Source organism: Tinamus guttatus, unplaced genomic scaffold (assembly GCF_059628265.1).
Source record: "Tinamus guttatus ecotype Peru unplaced genomic scaffold, ASM5962826v1 Tinamus_guttatus_pri_ptg000524l, whole genome shotgun sequence".
In the NCBI taxonomy this organism is placed as follows: Eukaryota; Metazoa; Chordata; class Aves; order Tinamiformes; family Tinamidae; genus Tinamus; species Tinamus guttatus.
This window is the reverse complement of record NW_028289058.1, coordinates 1,785,852-1,807,511: the sequence shown is the minus strand read 5'-3', so window position 1 is coordinate 1,807,511 and position 21,660 is coordinate 1,785,852. Positions and strand designations below refer to the sequence as shown.

The 21,660-nt window shown below is 39.5% G+C and overlaps 1 protein-coding gene across 10 annotated transcripts in view; it reads right to left on the bottom strand.

The window, feature by feature from the left end:
• SOX6 (SRY-box transcription factor 6) overlaps positions 1-21,660 on the bottom strand; it is a 340,141-nt gene that overhangs the window by 59,287 nt on the left and 259,194 nt on the right. For all 10 annotated transcript variants that reach the window (XM_088533833.1, XM_088533831.1, XM_088533832.1 and 7 more), the window contains one exon: positions 299-448. In XM_088533833.1, the coding sequence (XP_088389959.1) occupies positions 299-448 (150 nt within the window). The remainder of the gene's footprint in view (positions 1-298; positions 449-21,660) is intronic.

The following is a 21,660-nucleotide window of genomic DNA, read 5'->3' as shown; positions in this document are numbered from 1 at the left end:
AAATGGACGCTATTTATGCCAGATTACAAACTGAAATCTTGAGAATATCACATTTTAGGGACGAATCTGCACTGATACATATGGTAGGAAGAGAGATGCCTGATATTTTTGGAAGCAAGAAACGAATACTTTCTCTTCCATTCTCTGCACTGATAATACAGCACTAAAAAAGAACATTTCATTTGAATACTGAACAGCTTCCATGCGGTCGAGTTTCCAACTGTTAAAACAATTACACAGACCCTTTTAGTTTCACTGCCCTTTCCAAACACCCACGTTTTTCTTCCTTGAAAAATACCTTAACTTGAGTTACGGGGCTGGTCCCTCTCTTCTCATTCTTCATGCCAGTGGGTGAGAGTGCCCCTGTCGTATTTGGTGGCTGCGGAGTAGACGGCATCTTGGCTCCAGGAGAAACTTGCATGCTAGCCAGCTGAGCTGCGTACAGTTGCTGGAAGACAAGAAGATATACAGTATATTCCTGCAACATTTCTAAAAGAGAAGCAGTAAAAGCACATATATTTTATGCTCCCTTGTTTCTTCTCTTGAAGAAACTACAGATTTTTCTTTAGTTTTTTTCCCCAGCATTTTCTTCCTTTCCCTTCCTATTATGTGCAAAGAGAACAAAATTAGAAACAAAAAAACAGAAAGTTTCTGAGACCTCGGCACACCAATAACATTTTTTTCTTAAACTGAAAAAGTTCAGAAGGAAATTTTCTTAAATTGAAAGAGAAAAAATAAAGAGTTATCAACACCAGCCAAAATAATGAATGCTTCAGACTTTTGCCTACTTACCTAGAAAGCATTCATCAACTACAGAACTTCTACTAGGAGCTGCTAGGTGAATCACATTTGCTACTGAAATGCAATACTGCATGTTGTGTAGGTAGCAACGAAAGGTAAAAGAAGCAACAAGGTGTACTTCCTTTTCACTGCACAGAAATTTTTATCTTTAACTTCTATGAACATTAATAAGAAGGCAGACTTTACAAATTCTTGTAAATAGTGATGAAAATACAAAAGCACCTAGATGCATCCAACTTTTCAAAAAGTTTACCTGAAACATTATAAAAGATGTGCATATTAAACCATTGCTACCCATCTAAACTACTTAGTGAAAAAAAATGAAATAGGTTTAATTTCCTTCCAGTGACCAAATGTAAACCCTCACCTTGAATTAGCATCAGCAATAACTGTTCTGTCATAAACAGGGAAGATCTTAATCCCTCTTCTGCACATAAATCTATATAAACTTTGCCTTATTAGTGAGAAAAAAGCCAGGTGGTTTGTATGTAATTTCCAACATTACTATCATTCAGATGGACAAATAAAAAAAATTACAGTAATCAAAAGCAGACCTTTCAGCACATGTAATTAAATGAAAGCTTAATAAAGAATAATTTGCAAGAGCCAGATGTGCTTATGTCATAATTGTTGCTTTCTTTGGAACAATTTTTCTAATATAACAAGCCTCCGCAGAAAGGCAAGTTACACAATACGGGGCGCTTGGTGACTCAGTGGCGAGACCGCCGCGCCGGGCGGGCAGCGGCAGCGCGAGGCACTTGGCGAAACGGGCGCTCGCTCACTCGCTCGCCACCACCCTCTTGGTGCCGAGCACGGGCAGAGATTTGGAAATTAGCGGTGTTTAAATATTTCAGCTAAGCTGTTACATTTTTTCCTTTGCTAGAAAAGTGATTTCTCAGCTCCGTGTCACATCCTGAAAAATTAAATGAAGCACTGCATACAGTCCTAGGTGGTTTGATCTACTGAACGGATTTTATCAGCTCCCTTTGGCAGCAGCCTATAAACCAATGTCATCTGTGTGGGGCCAGTCTCTATTTGCTCAATAGGATGCACTGCTTACATGATAGTAAAAAGCAAATTTTGCAACGTCCTGAAAGCCTGTGCAGAGTTCTCAGCTCTGAATAAATCAGATACTGTACTACAGAACAGATAACATAAGAAACTGCAATATAGCTTAAAAGACAAGAAAAAGGATTATAATGGCTTTTTCAGGGTTCTCTACTTTGGTTATTAAAATATTTTTCAACTTTTAAAATTAAGAACCTATTTAGCATCTTTATAAACGACTCAGAGGAGATGACTGAGTGAACTCTTGTCAGGTTTGCAGATGATACAAAACTGGGGCAATGGAGCATCAGCTCAGAGCAGGGCTGCCACAGGAACAGATCCCTGAGGAAATATAGAGCCCTGCACCCGGGAAGGAAGAGCCCCCTGCACAGACACAGGCTGGGGCCCCACAGGCTGACAAGGACCAAGGAGCTCACTGGATGGCAGCCTGAAGGAGAGAACTTATTCAGGATGACCCTTTTCACCAAGAGGACACAAAGCTGTGGACCAGGTTGCCGGAGAGGCTGTGCTCTCCTGAGCTCCCAGCCAACCTAGATTTTCCTCTGCCCCTCTGACCACCAAGAGCTAGATCTGAAGAGTAAGCCTGCCTCTATTCCCAAAGCCCTCATAGCACTCAACACACAGGCAGTATCGGCCACTTACATAAAAGCCAAGTCTTGCTGGACTGGGATTTTAATGAAAGTAGACTAAGGTGTCACTGCTTTTTTGATTGTCTATTACAGATTCAAGAGCTGGAAAAGAATCATACATAAAAACAAATCCAGGTTTATCAACTGCCATTTGAAAGAATCCCCTTCTTCCTTCTCAAGCAAGTCAGTAGGACAGAAAAGATGGAGCTAGGGAGTTAGGAAAAGATGCTAAATAGGGGTGTGTGTGTGTTTTTTTTTCTATAGCAAAGTAGTGTTCCTTAAAAAGCAAAAGAAAATAAGAAGCCAATGATGGCAAGTCATTGGTCATTTGATGCTTGGATGTCAGTTGGACTGGCAAGGAAAATATTCACAATACTTTAAGTGCCAGAGAAAAGTCACAAGATAGGAGAGCAAGTATAGTGACTATCTGGGTAGTTGTTTTGGTTTGAAAACCCAAAGATTAAAAGCAGAATAAAAATAGAGTTACGTGCCACTCCCCTCCCAATGTGGCGAAGAATTTACTGGCTACTTCGCAAGCAGCATGAGGAAATGTTTCTAAATGAAGAGAGAGTGTAAAGGATATTCTGGTCTGAATATATACATATATTTCATTCAACACCAGGTCATATAAAGGTGATAAGAGAGGCTTTAACCTGGCATTTCTACAAATTTGTTTTAAATAATGAAAGCAAACATAAAATTACATATAAATAATTATCTTTCTGGTTTGCTTATTCCTTTAAACAAAGCTGTTTCGTAAGTGGGTGCAAAGCTTGCAAAAAATCACACTAGCGCTAGCAAAATTGTCATGTGGACTGGAAGGTTGTATAACTTCATTTAAATATCTGTCTGTATGATGAGTTGGCCAATCTGGAAAAATATGTGCACACCACTGCTGCAAGGGTAAAATAGATATTTTAGCCAATTCTCCTGTAAGGGCTCTAAACTGCAGTCTAGGAGTTCACATTCAGATGGTCAAGTCATGAAGCTGTTATCTGCAAGATTAAAGGGAAAAAACAGGGAAGGAACGCTGACCGTTAGCTGACACTCAAGAGCCAAAGTTTGAATGGAAATTTTCCAACTGAAATTCTAACTCGTCAACTATTGAATAGTGGTTTAAAAAATTAACCTACCTTAAACACTAAAAGACATCTTTTTTTCAACATATCTCTAGCACATAAAGAGCACTACACAAACCTTATGACAACCACTCACTCAGAAAGCTCTTGATTACAAATTGGATATTCAAAACCATCAAACATTCAAGAATGATGTAAAAAGCCTTAAAAATATATGCTTTTTTTAAAAAAAATACCAAGTTTGATTCTTATAATCCAGTCACAGGCTGGATATATAAATGACACTGATCTTCATTTACTGCTGTATAGCTAACAATTTAAAAATCACAGGTCACAAAATACGTGAGCAAGGACTTAGTTTAATCATTGTCAACATCAGGTATCTTCTAGTGTCAGTATCGGATGCTGAAGACTGGGATTTTCAAATGCAGCAAGTCTCACTTAAGACGAAGGCAAATGAAGTCTTGAGGAAATTATGGAAGCTGGAGGTCACTAGGGGTCTAAGTGCCATTCATCTACGTAAATAAAATATAACACAGATGAGTGGGCAATCACTGTATGCAAGCATTTGTATGGCACAGCAGATGTACTGATTTTTACTTGGAAATGGCAGAATTCATACTAAATGCTTGCTATAGCTTAGAGCTACCATCCAAGAAAAATTGAATAAGTAATAAAAATAATAATTCAGTCAGGGTTATTCCTTGCTTCAGAAATTGCCTATGGCATTTGATGAATTTTTTCCATTTCACTCTTTTGAGAAGTATCATCTACGATCTAAAATTTGTCAAACAAATTCATGAACTAACAACAGCATCCCGATTTATCTGAATGTTAAAACCTACCCTAATGGCATCCAAGTCCCACAACACCTTTGTGAAATACTTTCATGAGCCATGAGGATAACAGCATTGGCAGCCAGCGTGCATCCATACCTTGGCAGGAGATGAAGGTCTTGGTCTGTGCACATCCCTCTCTGAGGCTTCAAGAGTTTTTTTCCAATAGGCTTTTCTCAATCATGTTTTTTCAGCTAGTTTTCAATAATCCTAACTCTTTCATTAGCTTAGGTCCCTCTCACATATCACTCCTCCCTGCACTTGAGGCTGTGACATGCCACACGCATGCACTGCCCACTGACACTGAGCAAATGAAGCGAGCCCAGGGCAATGAAGCCCTTTCCACGCACCAGATGTTTCCATTTTTGCAGCGGGAATACTGACACCTCCCAGGCCACAACATCTGCGTCTCAAGGAATGAATAAAGGTGAAGAACTTCCACAATCAAATGTTACAGAAGTAATACAGGGTGAATAAAATAGAAAAGGTTTTGAACCAACATAGCGAAGTCAGCTCTGTGCTGACTATAATCTGATAGCTTTCTGATAGACAGTTTTACCATCCAGCACAACACGATGATAAACAGAATTGTCTTATCAATGACAGGCTTTATAGAAGAAGTTTGTTCCAACAAGGTATTTTAGCAAGGAGAAAATGATCAAATGCTGCATGAGAGGGAGGCAGTTTCTTTAGCAATATGAGCCTAGGGGGAACACAGAGAGAGCACTTGCATTTGTTCATATGTGACTGGAAAAGCAAGCATCAGACATTTCAATTGACTGCTTTGTGGAGAGAGAATTTGGTCACAGCAGTTGGAGCGCAATTCATGTGTTATCTGCAGGAACATTTTGGGAAATTAAAGTACAGTAATATGAGATATAAGCAAGAAGAGAGAGATGGATTTATTTCTCAGTGAAGAGGATAACCAAAGCACAGGCAATGAGGGCTGACCTAACTGGATAAACCGCAATGGATGCACTTGAAAGATGCCCCAAAGACAAATCTAGTAGAAGGTTGCCTGCTGCAAGAGGAAAGATCAGAGGTCTGTTCTGTTCTTGTTTCTCTTTTACTAAAAGATTTATGACCAAAATGGAAACACACATCCTTCTTTTTATAAGTGCACATTATTTCTGCAAAGGTACTAGAAATTTTTTTTGCTTAAAAACAAATGCAAAATGCTATAGACTCTGCTTAATTCTAATTTCTTCTGTTACTAAAAATGCAAGTCCTATGTTACATCTTCAACAAATGCATTTGCTACAGTAAATCACAATGAACAATACAACTACTCAGAATCAAGTGAGAATCCTTATTTGTCAGCATTTTAAATGAATTGTGCAAAGCTCTAGTATCTTATTTATAGAGATGAAAGTTCAGCTATTTAGACAATGAGTAATTCAGTTTCTGAAGAAGAAAAACTCTAAGGAGCAAGTGCTGTGGAAATCATGCACTGCAAGAGGTAATTTTTTGTGTAGTGCTGCAAAGTAGAAGTTCCAGAACTTTCCTTCTGAGTATACAACTAGCAGTAATACTCAAAAATCATTGTAAGTGTCTAATCACAAATGATTTTACAAGCTCACTGAAGCCTACGACATCTCTTACTATTCCCAGTACAAAGTTCGGGAACACCCCCCCACCCAACACACACACATACAAGAGAAAACACCTTCAGTTGGACTGCTTATTTTTTACTACTGCTGCAGAGGGGATTAAAATGTTTTTGATACCAAACAAACTAAACGAAAGGGACTTTTTGCGAGAAGAAGTTTTTCTTATGTTTAAAGACGCGGTTAGTCTCAGACACCGCTTTGGTACCTCTGGAAATAAGGACTCAGTGTTGACCTGATCCCCCTGTTGCTAGTATTGCCTTCACGAGGCCAAACAAGGTAGCATTTTCAAAAAGCAACCTGAAAAGTCTAAGTATCCCAATGGAAAAGGTCACACATAGCTCAGTAAGTGTGAGAACTGCCTCTAAAGTAAGGTTAATTGTACTTACTTTTTCCCTTGTATATCTCTGTATATTAACAGCACTTTTTTTTTTGCGTCTGGGATGTCTTTTACACCAAATATATTCAGTGACTAGCATCACAGTCTCTGGATTTCATCAGAGACCTCTGCTACAGTACCAAGGTACAAAATGGGGATATTGGATTATTATGAAAAGTAGCACCTGGCTGTCTTTGTTTTAAGATGCCTTTGAACACAGATCTTTCGAGCCGAAGGTGGGTTAACAGAAAAGGGCACGGGGGAGCACAAGACAGTCCACATACATAACTCAGCAGCAGCACGAGCGCGTGACGCAGCCGGGGCAGCCCCGCAGCAGCATCGCTATGGCCTGTGGAGGCTGCCAAGGAAGCAGATGCTGTTGTGAGCGAAATACCTTCCACGGCTCGGCATCTGGGTCCTGTGAGGGCTTGCCACACAAAAGGAGCAGGAGGAGGAAGAACAGAAAGGCACACAGACTATCACCGAAATAAATGCTCACACGCACACAAACACAATCCTTACTTGAACAAAGTATCAGAGACTTGGAAAAATCAAGCTTGGCTGTTGAAAACAAGATTTCATGAAATACATAGATTAAACATTTTGATACAAGTTTATCTTGTTTAGTAGATTTGTACAGAAGTTACCTGCTAGAACAAGCATTTTATGATTTTTTTTGACAAAATATTCTAGCAGTTTCTCAGTTTGTTCTCAAAAAAGTTAACGAATCAATATTTAGGTGAGTTTTATAGATGCACAAGTACTGTGGCCCAAATCCTCACCGCATTTTAACTTGTGCCACCACACAGATGAGAGTAGCTTTCAATTTAAGAATCAACTTAACTCATAGGCTTATGATAAATACCTGAGGAGTATTTGGCTTTATTTGAGCATATGAAATGGTGCTGTTCAAGCACAGCTACAAGAAATGGGAGTAACAATTAACAAGTGCTTAATTTAGAAATGTAATAAATCATAGGCAAGAGCACACTATAAAGCTTTTTCTCCAAAGAACGCGGAAGTCACATTACATGTACATGGTTTCTTTTAATATTATCATTCCTTGCTTTCACTTGTTTGTACACACCTAATCTATCAGCAGTGAACAGTGATATAATATTCTGAGTTTAAAGGCCCATATATCGCCTACCTCAGAGTCTAAAGAGTTTACCTGTATAGTTAGTGGGAAGGAATATCCCCTACTTTAAATAACAGGCACAAATGCCCTTGCAAAAGGCCTTAAGGCGTACCACAAACAGGCAGCCACTGAATTACTGTAACTAAGGCCATAATAACAGACTGCTGCAGTGATTATTTGTGTGTTTGCTGCCTAACGTGCTCTCGGATTTATTACAGCCCAATATGTGCAAACAAACTAACTGACATTGTGAAAATACAAATTACACATTTTAGATTCACAGATGGAGTTAGAAGATTTCAGTTTTCCCTATATGTTCAGGTGTGCGTGTGCTAAAGAAAAACAGCTTAGAAATTTAAGCTATAAAAAATCTGTCTTAGTCTAAGAGAACATTTCTGCTAGTTATTCATATAACTTTGTGGGTTTTGAACTATTGACGCCAGTAATTTCAGTGTCCATCAATGCTACTCTGCATATTGTCATGGGAAATTTTGGTGTATCCTTAAATTCCACTCAATGCCAGTGATCTTACTGCTCAAGCTACCGAGATAACAGACACCTGAATTTCCCCTTTCAATATGTGCAGGTCGTGGCTTATTTAACTGACCGTGGTTTCAATGACCTGGTTCAGAAAAAGAAAAATCACTCTCACAGCTTACGCTGCCCTGCTGCGGATAATGGCCAACCTGCACTCAAAATACCAGGAAGGATTTCCACATGTTTTAGATACAGCAGCTTGCGTTGTAGTAGTACTGTAGAGTCGAGATCCCCCTATGCAAAATAACAGCTTTATTTTGTTAAAAACAGCCTAAGTTTAAGTGGACCATGGAATATTTATGGCCCTCAGTAGATCTTTGAAAGAGTTATCTTATGTTCTTATGCCGATCAGGGGTCAGAGGTTCAAATCAGCACTTCTTTCTGTCACTCCTTATATGTTTTACTATAATTTACAGCTCAGCAAGAGGACTCATAAAACAAAAGTGTCTATTTTACTTCAGCAACTAATTCTAGCTAATCAAAGCTTTCCAGCAAAACAACGCAGCATGAAACTCTGCATGGAAAATATGCAGAGAACAAAGCGTTTTGTCAAATAACACATCTTGTGATGTAAACACATATGTCTCTTATAGGAAATTTTATCGCTTCCACATTATCGGCACACAAAAGGAGCATTCTTGTCACAGACCTGGTGCGACTGTGGAGCCATCGTCATTGGAAACAAGAGCCTGATTAGGTTCCCACACAGATATGAATAGATTTTCTTTTTTTAGTGTAACGCTGCCTTTCTTATATCTTAAACAGACTGGTAATTGTGTCTGTAAAAACAGTGAATTGTGTTTGGATGACATTTGTTTCTTCCTATATTTTAGCTACCCAATGACACCAATTATCCCATATGGTTGTCCTCCTCTGGAAAGTCTGAGTTAATCCACAGCTGTGAAGATGAAGATGGACCCAGCAGGCTCCAAGTCTGGTGGGTCTCTTGTCTGCTAATAAAGTCCGCAGTCTGCTGGACAGATGTTAAGGGGATCTGCTAAATAAGCCAGTGACAAAGATCCAGACTTCTACTGGGGAAAGCAATTAGCAGTACCATATCAAGTCTGCATGAATTTTGATTTCTTGCCTCAGCTTTTGAAGAAGCAAATTACCACTGTCTGCTGAAGAGAGTACATCACAGGGCCCGATCAAAATATGCAAGGGCTAGATCATCCCAGTGATAGGCATTCCACAGAAACGACAGACCTTTCTGACCTTGACTTACCCCGGCATACTGCAGGGCCTGAATGTTGCAGTATTCTTAAAAGTTTGGCTTATATGTAATATTGCACGCTTGTGTTGAAAGAGAGTGAATTAGTACTGCCTAGTGTATCTATTTAAGTTTTAATGTAATGGGAAATGTAAAATGGGAATGAAATTACTATTTGGTTAATTTGACTTTAAATGTTATCGAAATTGCTTATTTTTAAATAAAGGATTTACAGAGAATACATTTTGGTGCCAAATCTAATACTGACCAAAACAAAAAACAAGGTGGACAGTGAAGACGAGAGCTCATAGTTCCCTGCTTCATCATGCATATTCAGACATCAATTCACTTCTTCCTGTGCCCACATGTTTATCAGCATGCGCCGAGTGCACTGACATCCAGTCCCAGAGCCCTCTCTCAAGTCAGAGCCATGCAAATTTGGAGCAATGCTACAGAGCTAATAGAGAGCTGAACTTGCCTCCAGGCACACCAGCGTTAAGGTGCTCTTAAGATCCTTTCTGTTTTGCTTGGCAACTATGTTTCTCACTCTTCCGACCTCATTCTGCTTCGACACAACGAAATCAAAATGGCCATCAGAAAAGCTCAACAAGAGCAGGATACTCAAAATGCTTTGGTGCCTAAAGCAAGAACTCAGCTTCAGGCTTTACTCCCAAGATTGAGCCCCCTAAAAACAAGCCGCTTTAGTTTCATTGTGACAATTAAATACAATCTCTCAAAAACTGCCTGTGCACAACCTACTTACAAAAAAGTTACAGGCAAGCCTGGGAAGAAGGTTTAGAGCTCAAATAAATTATCAATCAGTGCAAGCAGCTAAGACAATGTATATAATTTGGCACCTGGCAGTTGCCTCTGAAATACTGTGTTTGCTTCCCCTTAGGAACTAAAGCAGTTGGTTTATTAGTTTTACAGCACCTTGACAAGTTTCCAAGATATAATGTCACCCCATCACCCCACGAGGCTGCTAGGAATATTTAATGGGATGACATCAAAATTGCAAAACAAAAGTTTACTCCCTGCCAAAAAATATGAATTCTAAGATGCACCTTAAAATGTTTATACAATTAAAGTCTAGAGAATACATTAAGTATTTCACATTCACACAGAATAAATATATAACGTTGCTTTTATTGAAATAAAACAACTCCCCAGTTCCTAAGTGTTTGAGTCTGTGATAGTTAAATTAGACTTGCTATTTCTTCCAGTGTGAATGGAGTCCAAATCTAACCCTGTAAAATACTGCAAAGTACAGGTACGACTGCTAAGGTCCCCAGAGAAAAGCTACATTTCTACGATGTCCGGAAAGAACAAACGCGAGGGCCAAAATCTGAGGAAAAACAAAGTTTGAACTACTGAAAAAAAAAAAAATCTTAAAGCCTTCTGTAGTGAATATGGAGTTCCTGGATCCCAAAGAGCAATCCCTGTGAAGCCACTGATTGGAGAAGAGGCAAAAATCCTACCCAACTTGGCCATTGTGTCGCATCACACTTCACTCCTTTTCTTCCTTTCTTTTTTTTTTTTCTTTTTTTTTTTTCCAACCAGACTGAGTGTTGCTCTGCTGAAAATATGATGTTATGCCACTTTGCCTGTAGAGTTTTTAAACTGGGCCTCTGAGAAAGGGTTTGATACAATTCAATGACTGAAGTAATACCTTTGTCCATCTGAGCATTAAATGGCCCATTGAAATACAGCTTAGTTAGAAAGAATTTCAGTAAATGGTGCTTTCTAATTTTTTTTTATTATTATTATTCCTCTCCCAACAGATTACAGCCTGGATCTGAAAATGCAGTTCAATCACTTTTGGTTGCCTCTCAGGTCAGGACTTCAGCCAGTGTTAATTAAATACAACCCCTCTAGAATACTAGAGGTTAAATGAGAGCAACAAACCGGTCTTCTTCAAAATATTACCTGATGTTCTCCAAAAAGCTGTCATTTGTTTGAGAGGACCCTCATTTAAACACATTGGTCTTAACAAGGACAATTTACAAAGGGTGGGGGGAATGCAGGCTAACTGCTATTTCCTCTGACAGCTAGTAATCACAAAACATTAAACATCTATTTCCATGCAATATAGCATGTCTATTGTGTTTAAATAACACACATCATAAAGGAAAGTGCTGCAGCAGACAATTTAGGCTCCAGCAGCACATGCAGCACAATTTTCAACTTGATAAAGTGAAACTATAAAGAATCAATGCATAAGTCAGACAGCTCCCATCGCTAATATTCTTCCCTGCAGTTATTCCAAATTCACATTTTTGTCCCTAGTAGGCATGAACATTAGTATACCTTCAATTTTGTGTCCTCAGTCACATTTTGTGTCTCTTTCATACAATTTGACTAGACCATGAAACTGGAAAGTAGCTGAAATTCTTTCATCCTAATGATTTTAAATGAGAAAGGGAGATTTTTTCTTCTTTTCTGAGCTATTTGTTTACTGCGTTCTGAAAAGTTTCCTGAAGTATTCATAACAGTTTTACTATTAAATCACTGGAAAGAACACTTTTTAAATATAAGGCAATTAGTCTTGTCTTTCTGAACATGACTTTGCTGCAAATCCCCCTCCTTGGTTCTCCCTTTGTCCCAGGATTCCTCGGAAGAAACGCAATCAAGCGATAACTCTGCATTATCGCTGCTTCAGTGCACTAATCGCTTAAAGAGAAGCAAAGACCCTATGTTCACTGCCACGAGGCTCCTCCATCCTCCTGGCCCGAGGCTCGCTCCCCAGCCCAGCAGCAGCCAGATGTCACAAGGAATATCAAGGTCCTGATGCAGCATGCCGCGCCATTCGCTACGGCTGCAACATCTGCTTCATCTCCTGGCATGCAACCTGCTGCATGCACCCAGACTGTCGCACAAAGCAGGGGACTGAAATATGGTGGGGATGAAATACTGCAACTGCACAATTTGGAGAATTATCCTAGACAAGGAGCAGGAAGGAGAATGTGCCAATAAAACTGCCCTTTCCACACCACCTGTGCCCATCACCTAATGCAGGAGTAGGCCATAATACATTACTACTTTTTCCCCAGTGGAACTCTTTATGTTGTGAGAAAAGGATGAAAGAAGAAAAAGTACAAAAGTTTGTAAGTCACGAATTGGTTGTAATGGCTGTAACAACTGCTCTTTATATAAAATACTTACTAAAATACTTTACACAAAAAAAGGCCTTCTATTAAGTATTTACAAGGTCCTATAGGTAACAAAGGAGGAGTTCTCTGCCATTGACACATAGACCAAGCACTTTAATTGGTCCAGATCAGGTCATGGTAAGGTACAAAAGAATTCTAACAAGTATCATCTCTTCCACTTAACATAGGTATTGTCCTTTATTTTTGCTAGAAATGATGATGGAATAGTTGTGTGCTCACATGCAAACTCTCTGAATCTCTTCTGAAAGCAAGACTGAAGCTAAAAGAGTGAATCCGAAACATCTTTGAGTGGCACTTTTCCCCAGGCTCTGCACCAGACTCCAACAGGGAGCCTTCCTCCACTCTGCCTGGGGGAGTAGGGGCATCCTAGAGCCCTAGGCCCTCCTCCGTCCCACCGGGGACACAGTTCAGACTCCCTCCCGCAACACCCAGTCCACAAGCACCTATGGGATCCCCTGTCCCGATGCGGCACACAGTGAGCGCCCGCACCCATGAGCTGTGAAGCAGTCTCCAGTTCCCCAGCTCAAATGCACTTTCTGTGAATCTGTCACCATTTTCTCATACAATGGATACACTATTCCTGCACTTCCAGAAGCATTAATAATGTCTGAGTGAAGTACAGCTGAATATGATTAGAAAATATTCCTATTACAGATAAAAGTGAGCATTAGTAAAAGCCTGCTCTAAGATACTGTAAATACTAAGATGAAACAGAATGCAACAATACATAAAACCTTTATCAAATATCTATAGACATTTTCTTTCCAAGAAGATAGCATAGATGTCACGAAAATCCTTTCCTTTAGCACAAAGTTGGAGGACCTTCCCTGAATGCTGCCAGAATGCTGACGCGCTGCTCTTAGACTGCAGGCCTTGCAGACTACCTTGCCTACCGGGCACTGGGAAGAAGACGAGATTGACTCCCCTTATAATCCTATCTCACAGCCTGGAAATTGCCAGGAAATCTTCAAATCTGTTACGATTTTTAACTATGACATACTCTGCTTAAAACTATTACATATTTGATACAGAAGTAATTAAAGAAATATAACTAAGCCCAGAAACCTTCAATACAAAGCTAATCACTACGAAGGAAACATGCATTTGCTGGAAAAAATACTTTCAAGTTTCTAATGATGTTGATAAAGAAATAATCTGAAATGCAGAAGATAGATCTTTTTATGTTTTTCCTCTGTTTGCCTCTATTAGTGCATTAGTCTATTAGTAGGGAATTTTATCTCATTGAAATTAACGAAGTAAGAAGCTCATCTAGGAAAGGAAGCAAGGAGCAGGATGCCTGTCTCCAAAGACAGCTGCAGACAATGAGGTTAATTTATACATCTCAACTCTTACCTCCAGGGAAAGAAAAAGACAGCATTTATTTAAACTGAAAACATAACCAGATCTCATTGCATCAGAACAGTCTTCTTGCTCATTTTATATTATCCTAATATTACCCTCTCTGGTGATGAAGCACCCAAGTTATTCATATACAGAACTTAAAATGTTTTCTGATATTCCTTTAGAATCTTTTCGAAAAATCATTAGTTTATTCCAGTGCAGGGCTGCAAGGATGATGATCAGGGGCCTGGACCATCTCTCCTATGCAGAGAGACTGAGGAAGCTGGGCCTATTTAGCCTGGAGAAGGCTGAGAGGGGATCTAATCAGTGTCTATAAACACCTCAAGGGAGGCAGTGAGGAGGATGGTGCTGGCCTCTTTTCAGTGATGGCCACTGACAGAACTAGAGGTAATGGACACAAACTGAAGCACCAAAAGTTCCGCATGAACTTAAGGAAAAATTTCTTAACAGTGAGGGTGCCAGAGCACTGGAACAGGCTGCCCAGAGAGGTTGTGGAGTCTCCTTCTCTGGAGATCTTCAAAACCCGCTTGGATGCAGCCTTGTGCCACGTGCTCTAGGTGACCCTGCGTGTGCAGGGGGGCTGGACTAGATGACCTCTAGAGGTCCCTTCCAACCTTAAGGATTCTATGATTCTATGATTCTGTTCATTCCTGCTAACGTAAATCATAACAAATGTGAGGGATCCACATGAAAAACAGTTAACAAGAATTCGGTGTCCCTCACTCATGTATGGAAACATGTCCTGGATTGAAGCTAGGATAAAAAAGGAGGAGAAGCCTAAAGAGATTACTGCTAAAAGAAAAACAAAATTATACCATTGAAAAACAGTTACTTAGAGTTAGTTTGCTGAAATGATGACAGTTACTAAAGCTCATCAAATTCTGTATTTCAGAATGTTATATACTTCTACCTTTAAAAAGAAATGGTACATGTAGGATGGATTCTGTCAGGGAAGTCCATAGCTTCATTCTGGCTCATGTCAGCAGGATTACAAGCAATTATTGAAAACTACTTGTTGATCCATGTGGAATGAGTTGATGAATGACTTTCCTAGCAAGCACATGTCCATGTCACTGGTACAGTGCCAGTAACGTAGACAATCTTAGCTGAAGGGATCTAAAAACATAATTGTTTTCCTAATCCTACCCAGGTCGACATCAATTCAGGAAAGAGAAGGCTGTGCAATTCTGGCTTCCAAAGTAGCGAACTTTCTAGATTTGTCAACCTGGCAGCACAATAGGTTGGCAGAAATCCAGAAAGACAGGTAAAAACAGAGGAAATCAGAACATGTAAAACATAAATGGCAACAAATCTTCACTAGAAATATTTCTTAAGACCTGAAATAGATTCATTCATCTGACTATCTAGAAAGACAAAATGACACTTACAGCTCCCGCAATATTTTCCAGAATTGTACAGCTGCAGAACAAGACTCCCCAACTCCTGCTAATCACCCTAGTAAAAGCCCCACAACTGCATTGCTGCAGGCTCCCATGACAAAGGGATGACCACCATCCCTATGAACAGGTGCAAGCCAGGGACAAGGGAAAGGCGCAGTACAGCTACCTCTCTTAACGCCCATATCTGTATCCCAACCTGCTGAGAAGCTGCTGAAGCCATAATGCTTTTATACCTTTACACACAGGCAGTTCATACGCTAGCTTGCAGACATTCCATTATTTTCACTAGCAAAAGTGGAAGGTGAAGATATAACAAATATATATTGGCTCTACTGATCATGAGAAGCTTTATCAGTCAGATGGGGCATATCTGAGGGGGAAAAAAAAGTCACTCAGGTGCATCCCATTCAATTAACATACCGTTAAAAATGGCTTGTCCTCACTCAGCCTGCTGCATTCGCTGATAAGTCACTATATTTTAAAAGTATATTTGCATGCAAAAAAACACTTATTTTGAGGGGGAAAAAGAAAACAAGCCCAGTATACAGTTTGAGGTATTAAAAATAACTATGCTTTATAGGCTGCTTAGCAGATCTTTCACACTGATCTTTTATTGTACATTTAGACTTTCATGTACCTTCAAGGAAAATTAAATAATTTCCTTAAAGGAACTGCATGTAAAATTATGCAGAAGATTTTTTTCAAGTGGGTTTATAAAAATTACATCTAAAAAAAATTACGTTTATACCTCAAAACCAGGTAACTGAGAACTTACTATTCCAAATTCATTGTAACTGGATGTATTTTGCACAAGTAAACGAGTGGTTAGCATAAGCCTGCCAAGCCTTCTGGTAAAGGAAGGTTGTGATGATATTTCAGCAACGCTGCTGTGACCAAATTAAAGGGGTTATGAGGTCTGATTTTAGTCCTCCCCTAGGTGTTGAAAACTGGCAGAATAGATGGCTTGTACCGGATGAATTACTATGGATAGTTCCCAGGTGTGTTACTTAATAAAGCTGCAGCCTAGTTAACTCTGGTGACTTGTGTTTCTTTCTAATGCATAGGACAAATCATACAACTTCTTTGAAAAAAGTTTACATTTCTTTACTGCTCACTTCACTTCCAAAAATCCAGGAGACATCATCATATTATCACTATTTCTGCATCTGAGATACCTCTTTATTTGTTTCCATGCTTAGCTGTTTTTTTGTGATTCCAGTTATCCTCCCTTATCCTTACCTTCACACAGTTCCAAAATATGTGCTCAGTGTGTTGACTCCAGTGTGCTGGATTTAAATTTTGTGAATGATCCTCTTATGACCCTTTTGTACTGATATCTAAACATGCCATATATTTCTTACCTGATTGCTTAAGATGTTCCTCCCTTCACCTTGATTTTGGGAGTCATCTGCAAACCTTTGGCTGTGCCTCATTGCCCCACATAGCCTTCACAACGAGTCTAACACAGACAGAAGACCCCAATACTTTTAAGCTAGCAAGCTTTTCTAGTTCCTCGATCGTATGGATTCTAAAAGCACCACAGATAAATAGATGCACAACATCTGAGATAATCATGGAGACAGAAAGCTACAGCAGTCATATCTTGTATTTCCTGTGAGCATGTATGTGTGTGCGTGTTTGTGCATATACACCCCCTAAAAGGTCTCTTCAAACTATCCTAATTGTTGTAACTTTTATTTCAGATGAGAAGTGAGTTGCTAAGTTTCCTCTTTCTGTAGCAATGATGCAGAAGTGATTTTTTTTTCTTTATGGATAGAACTGGACAATTGAAAAAGACATCTTTGTTCTTAATCTGATTGCTGCTAAATTCCTAGACATCCAAATACACTAACACCTTTGCATGAGAAAGAAAACATAAAACCTTAATTTTTGCAATCTGTAGTCAAATTAAGCTTGCTCTAAGCTTATTAGATGTGTAAACTTCCAGAAACAGACTCACTCATAGCTAATTCTCAAGAGCCACATACCACATGCATTTCTAGAGAGCCTGAAGGAGTCCAACTGCCAGCTCCGAGGAGCCTCCCTGTCAGCCTGTCCCCCAAAGGGGTACCACAATCTTAAAAGAGATTTATAAAATGTGCTCGTCCCCTGATGACACCCTGTAGTACTGGCCTCCACTGTTCTATGAGTAAACAGCAGTATTTTTTTTGTTTCTTACTGGCTGCTGAGCAGATTCCTGGGCTGGAGTTTTGCAAAACACCATTATTTTAAAATAGCCAGGGCTTTCAGCGAGGGGCAGCCGTGGTGAGAACAACCCGTTGGAGCTGGAGGCTTAGCTGGGCTGCAGTTCCCATGCTAACACAGCATAAAGACATAGGAAACCTCCTGCTACCCACGCTATAAAAATGATATTTTTAAGCATATAAGTTTCCTTATAGGTGAGTTTGTATCTGTGCCACTTATGATCTTAATGGTAAATTCTCCTTCTAATAGAGTGTAAGGGAAAGGATTTTTCCTGCTTGGGAAAAATCTCAAGGTGCAAAAGATGGGAATCAGTCTGGCAGCCTGTGCCTTGGCTGCTGGACTGGAAAAGAGAGCAGACTCAGGAAAAGAGCAGAACAGGGGGGAGTCCTTTGGAAGGAGCAGCAAAAGAGAAGCAGCTAAGAGCTGGTGGCTGGAGCACTTCCTGCAGTGCGGAGGAAATGGCTGACCAGGAACCAGACTTCTTTTTGCCACATCCAAGGTAAGTAGAACTGCTAGCCTAAAGAAACTGTGTGTGTCTTATTTTTTCCTTTATTTTATTTATTAAATACTGTGACCCGCTCCATTAAGTAGGAATAAAGGAGAGTAATGAAGAGAGACTATTTAAGGTAGACACTGGAAATACAGGTCATTATGTGGATGAGAAGGGATCTTGCAACTGCAATGCTGTTGTTTCAAGCTGGTTACTCTAGCTAATGGTTTTATGTTTGTCTGTTTTTACTAACTTGAGAATAGGGAGATTCCCTCGCATACTAAGGCATCACTGGAGAAGCTGCAAAAATTCCTCTGGCAACAATTTCATTGAAATCAGTGTATTCCTGCAAAAAGGCTGTATTTTGATGTCCTGTCATTTGTGAAGAAAATCCTTTGGACAGATAATTCAGAACTGAAGATGAGAAAGAATAAGAGAATATATAGGATTAAGAAATTCTGCAAAGAAAGGAGGGGGTCATACAGTAAAATACTGACTCAATGACATCATTTTTATTGATACTGCCACTGATATAACTCAACTTGATAACACAGATATTACATACAGAGACATAAACATTCAAGTAGAAAACGGTAACAAGCATAACTATTTCATTGATTTTAATTAAATTTTCCTAAGTATTGCAAGCCTGGCATAATTTTTATTTTATTTTCATTAAAGGCTTGCTAGGTCTCCCAGAGCCCTAATAAAATCTTCTCTTAACCTCTTTCCTTCCTCAGCTACCACCTACACTTCTATATAAAAAAAAGACCCAAATGTTTAAACTACTACTACTATATACTGAAATTTGCACATCCCATTCCCTTAATTTAGGCCACTCTTCACAGTATCATAATAAGGAACATTCTGTTAAAATATGCCCACCTAGAGCTCAGTAGTCTTTGAATGCTCGATAAAAATCATTCTATAAGGCTAATGAAGACAGAAACTCTGCCTGTAACAATATTAAGTTTGTTTTCTCTAGTGATTTGAAGAAGTGAGCAATCTGTCAGTAATACATTGATGGAAATTACTTGTCTTGTAGGAATTCCCGCTGACAGTCACTCGCTCACAGTGCTGACCCAAACATCTACCCGCTGACAAACAAATTACAGTGTCTAACTTGGAAAAGGTAACTAGCTCTTTTTAATTTTGATTGGCCTCACCAAATCTCTTTCTCATTTATCCAATCTCCATCCTTCATTTCGCTAAAAAAAAGGAAAACCCCATGCTTTTGCATTTGAAAAAAATATTATTGCCTGCATCTGAGTGTTATGTCAGACAAAACTGTTAAACTGTGTCTAACCAACATTAAGACTGGCAGCCCTGCCAGTGACTGACTGGGTGAGTGAACACATTACTGAGACAGCATTGTAGAAATTAATTTTCTTCAATAAAGTGATTTTTAAGGCTCATATATTTCACAATCTAAACATATGTCACTGTTTCATAAACAAAATAAATGGATTAAAATAATACATTACCAATATGCTGACACATGGAGATATTTTAATTAGAAATACTTAAGCTGCGTGATATTTAACTGCTATATTTGCTGAAGAGGAGCATGCATCATTTAATAAGACATAAGGCAGGTACATCACTTTGCATGATGTGGTACCAGAGTGGGACCAAATCACCTCCAGCATACGCTCTTCCTATCGGATCACATTAGCCCCACTAAAAAATTGCTTTAAGGTTACAGCTTATGAAGGAAACTCCATGAAGAGATACAGTCCACTAAAATCAACTTTTTCATTCGAATAATAAGTCACCAAGATTCCAGTTCCCGAGAATAATATTTCTACATAAAAGGCCACATTTAACATCTTAGCTATTTAAAGGCCATATTTACATGACTGTCGCATTACATTGGCCTCTTTCCTGCACATTCTTCTTGACTTGCTTTAAGGACCAGCACTAAAATAGCTGAGGAAAGCAAATGTCACTGTGTCCCGAAATTTATATGTGTGAGAGAATTGGAATAAGTAGAAATGTAATATATTGTTTACTGTACTGAGTGCCCTCTGTTCTCGAAAGGTCAAAAGCATTGTAACCTTAGAGTTACAGTTTCTGATTGTTCCCAGGGTTAAATACATTATCAAAATTAATGGTTCAAACCCCACAACCTTCAGATATATGAGTATTCATGCCTCCATCTGCTGAACTGTTCAACTAAAAATAGCATTCTTTGGCCTTCATTCCACTAATATTGCGCCCCTGAGGCAGGCTATGCAATGCTTCAGCAGCGTGCTGGATCCGCACCCAGCGGTATAACAAAAGGTCATTTACTTTGTCTGCAATTAGAAGAGAGTACTGAGGAGCAGGATGAGGTGGGAGAGGAGAACAGGACGAGACAAATATGTGTTTAGCTAAAATTTCAATTTTTTAAATGGATTATAAAAACTTCAGGCTTCAAGAACACAGCTGCAACTACAGTTAAGACTTGCCAAGGTTCATTACTTTTCTAAGTGATAAATTTCAAAGGACAGATTACACAAATAGTTTTGGGAAAAAGTTATGAAGTAAAAAAAAAAAAAAAAAAAAAACCTCGAAAACCTCGAGCTCACTTTGTTTAGGAATAGCTCCAGCTAGCATCATTGTACTGCTTCCATTTCTATCAACAGTTTATCAGTGGTGGTTGAGAGTTGCGACATTTCCTTATTTATCACATTAACCAGTTTATAGAAATACATAGGAGTGAAAGCAGACTTTTAAACAAGAGCATTCAGTAACATTTCTCGTGTGAAAGTGAAGACATGTAGGCACCAGGCTCTGCCACCACAGTACTACCAAGGAACCAGCTTCCTGCCACTAGCACCACGGAATCTGAGAAAACTCATTTCACGATCAGCTCTTTCAGACAAACTTCTGTGCACGCACATCTCAAGTAAGCTACCATCAATGCAAACACCTGAAAAGCAGGGATAAAACTCAGGAAAACAGGGAAGGAGAAAAACGCGAGAGAAGAAGCGACTAAAACCAGAGGGGCAAAGGGAAATGACTGACACGTTTCACTGCTCACATGGATTGATTACAGCAACGCGCTTGTGTTACACACACTCACCAGACTCACTTCACACACCACTGTGCATACCTGCTACAGCTCTGCCTGATAATACAGCACTAAACTGCTTGGCAGGACATTGATCTGGCAGGATTTCCTCACAGCTCTTTGCAGCTGGAGGGGTGAACAGAAACAGCTTGGACCCTCATCTTAGGCGAAATGCAGTGGCCTACTCCTTCAGCAGCCAGGCCTGGGCCTACCACACGCATCTAGGCGGCCTTGCTGAGCTCAGCGGTGTGACAGCGGCTTTCTGTGGAAACTGTCATTGATGCTGCCTCCATGAGATCAGTATCTGGATAAAAAAGAAGCTACCTAAAACCAACCCAAAGCACACAATGCCACCACTTCAGAAACACAGACCAGCATAAACACATGGTAATTGCAGCTTTCTATTCCAAGCTGCATCCAAACATGCCCGGTGTTTTACAGCTACTGTTGTTACGTGATGGAGCTGGGAGCAAGTTGCTCTCTGGGCTACTGGGGTCAGAATTTCCATACAAGGTGCCCCAGCACACAGAAAGATAGAAAACACAAAACTGCTGTTACCACCTACCTGAAGCATGAACAACCCTAACAATGTGCCTATAAAAAGCAATTAAACGCTTGAAGCCAAGAGAAAATTTTCAATGACGCTGCATATGGATTATGGAATATAGTTTTACAAGAAATAAGCATGTACTGG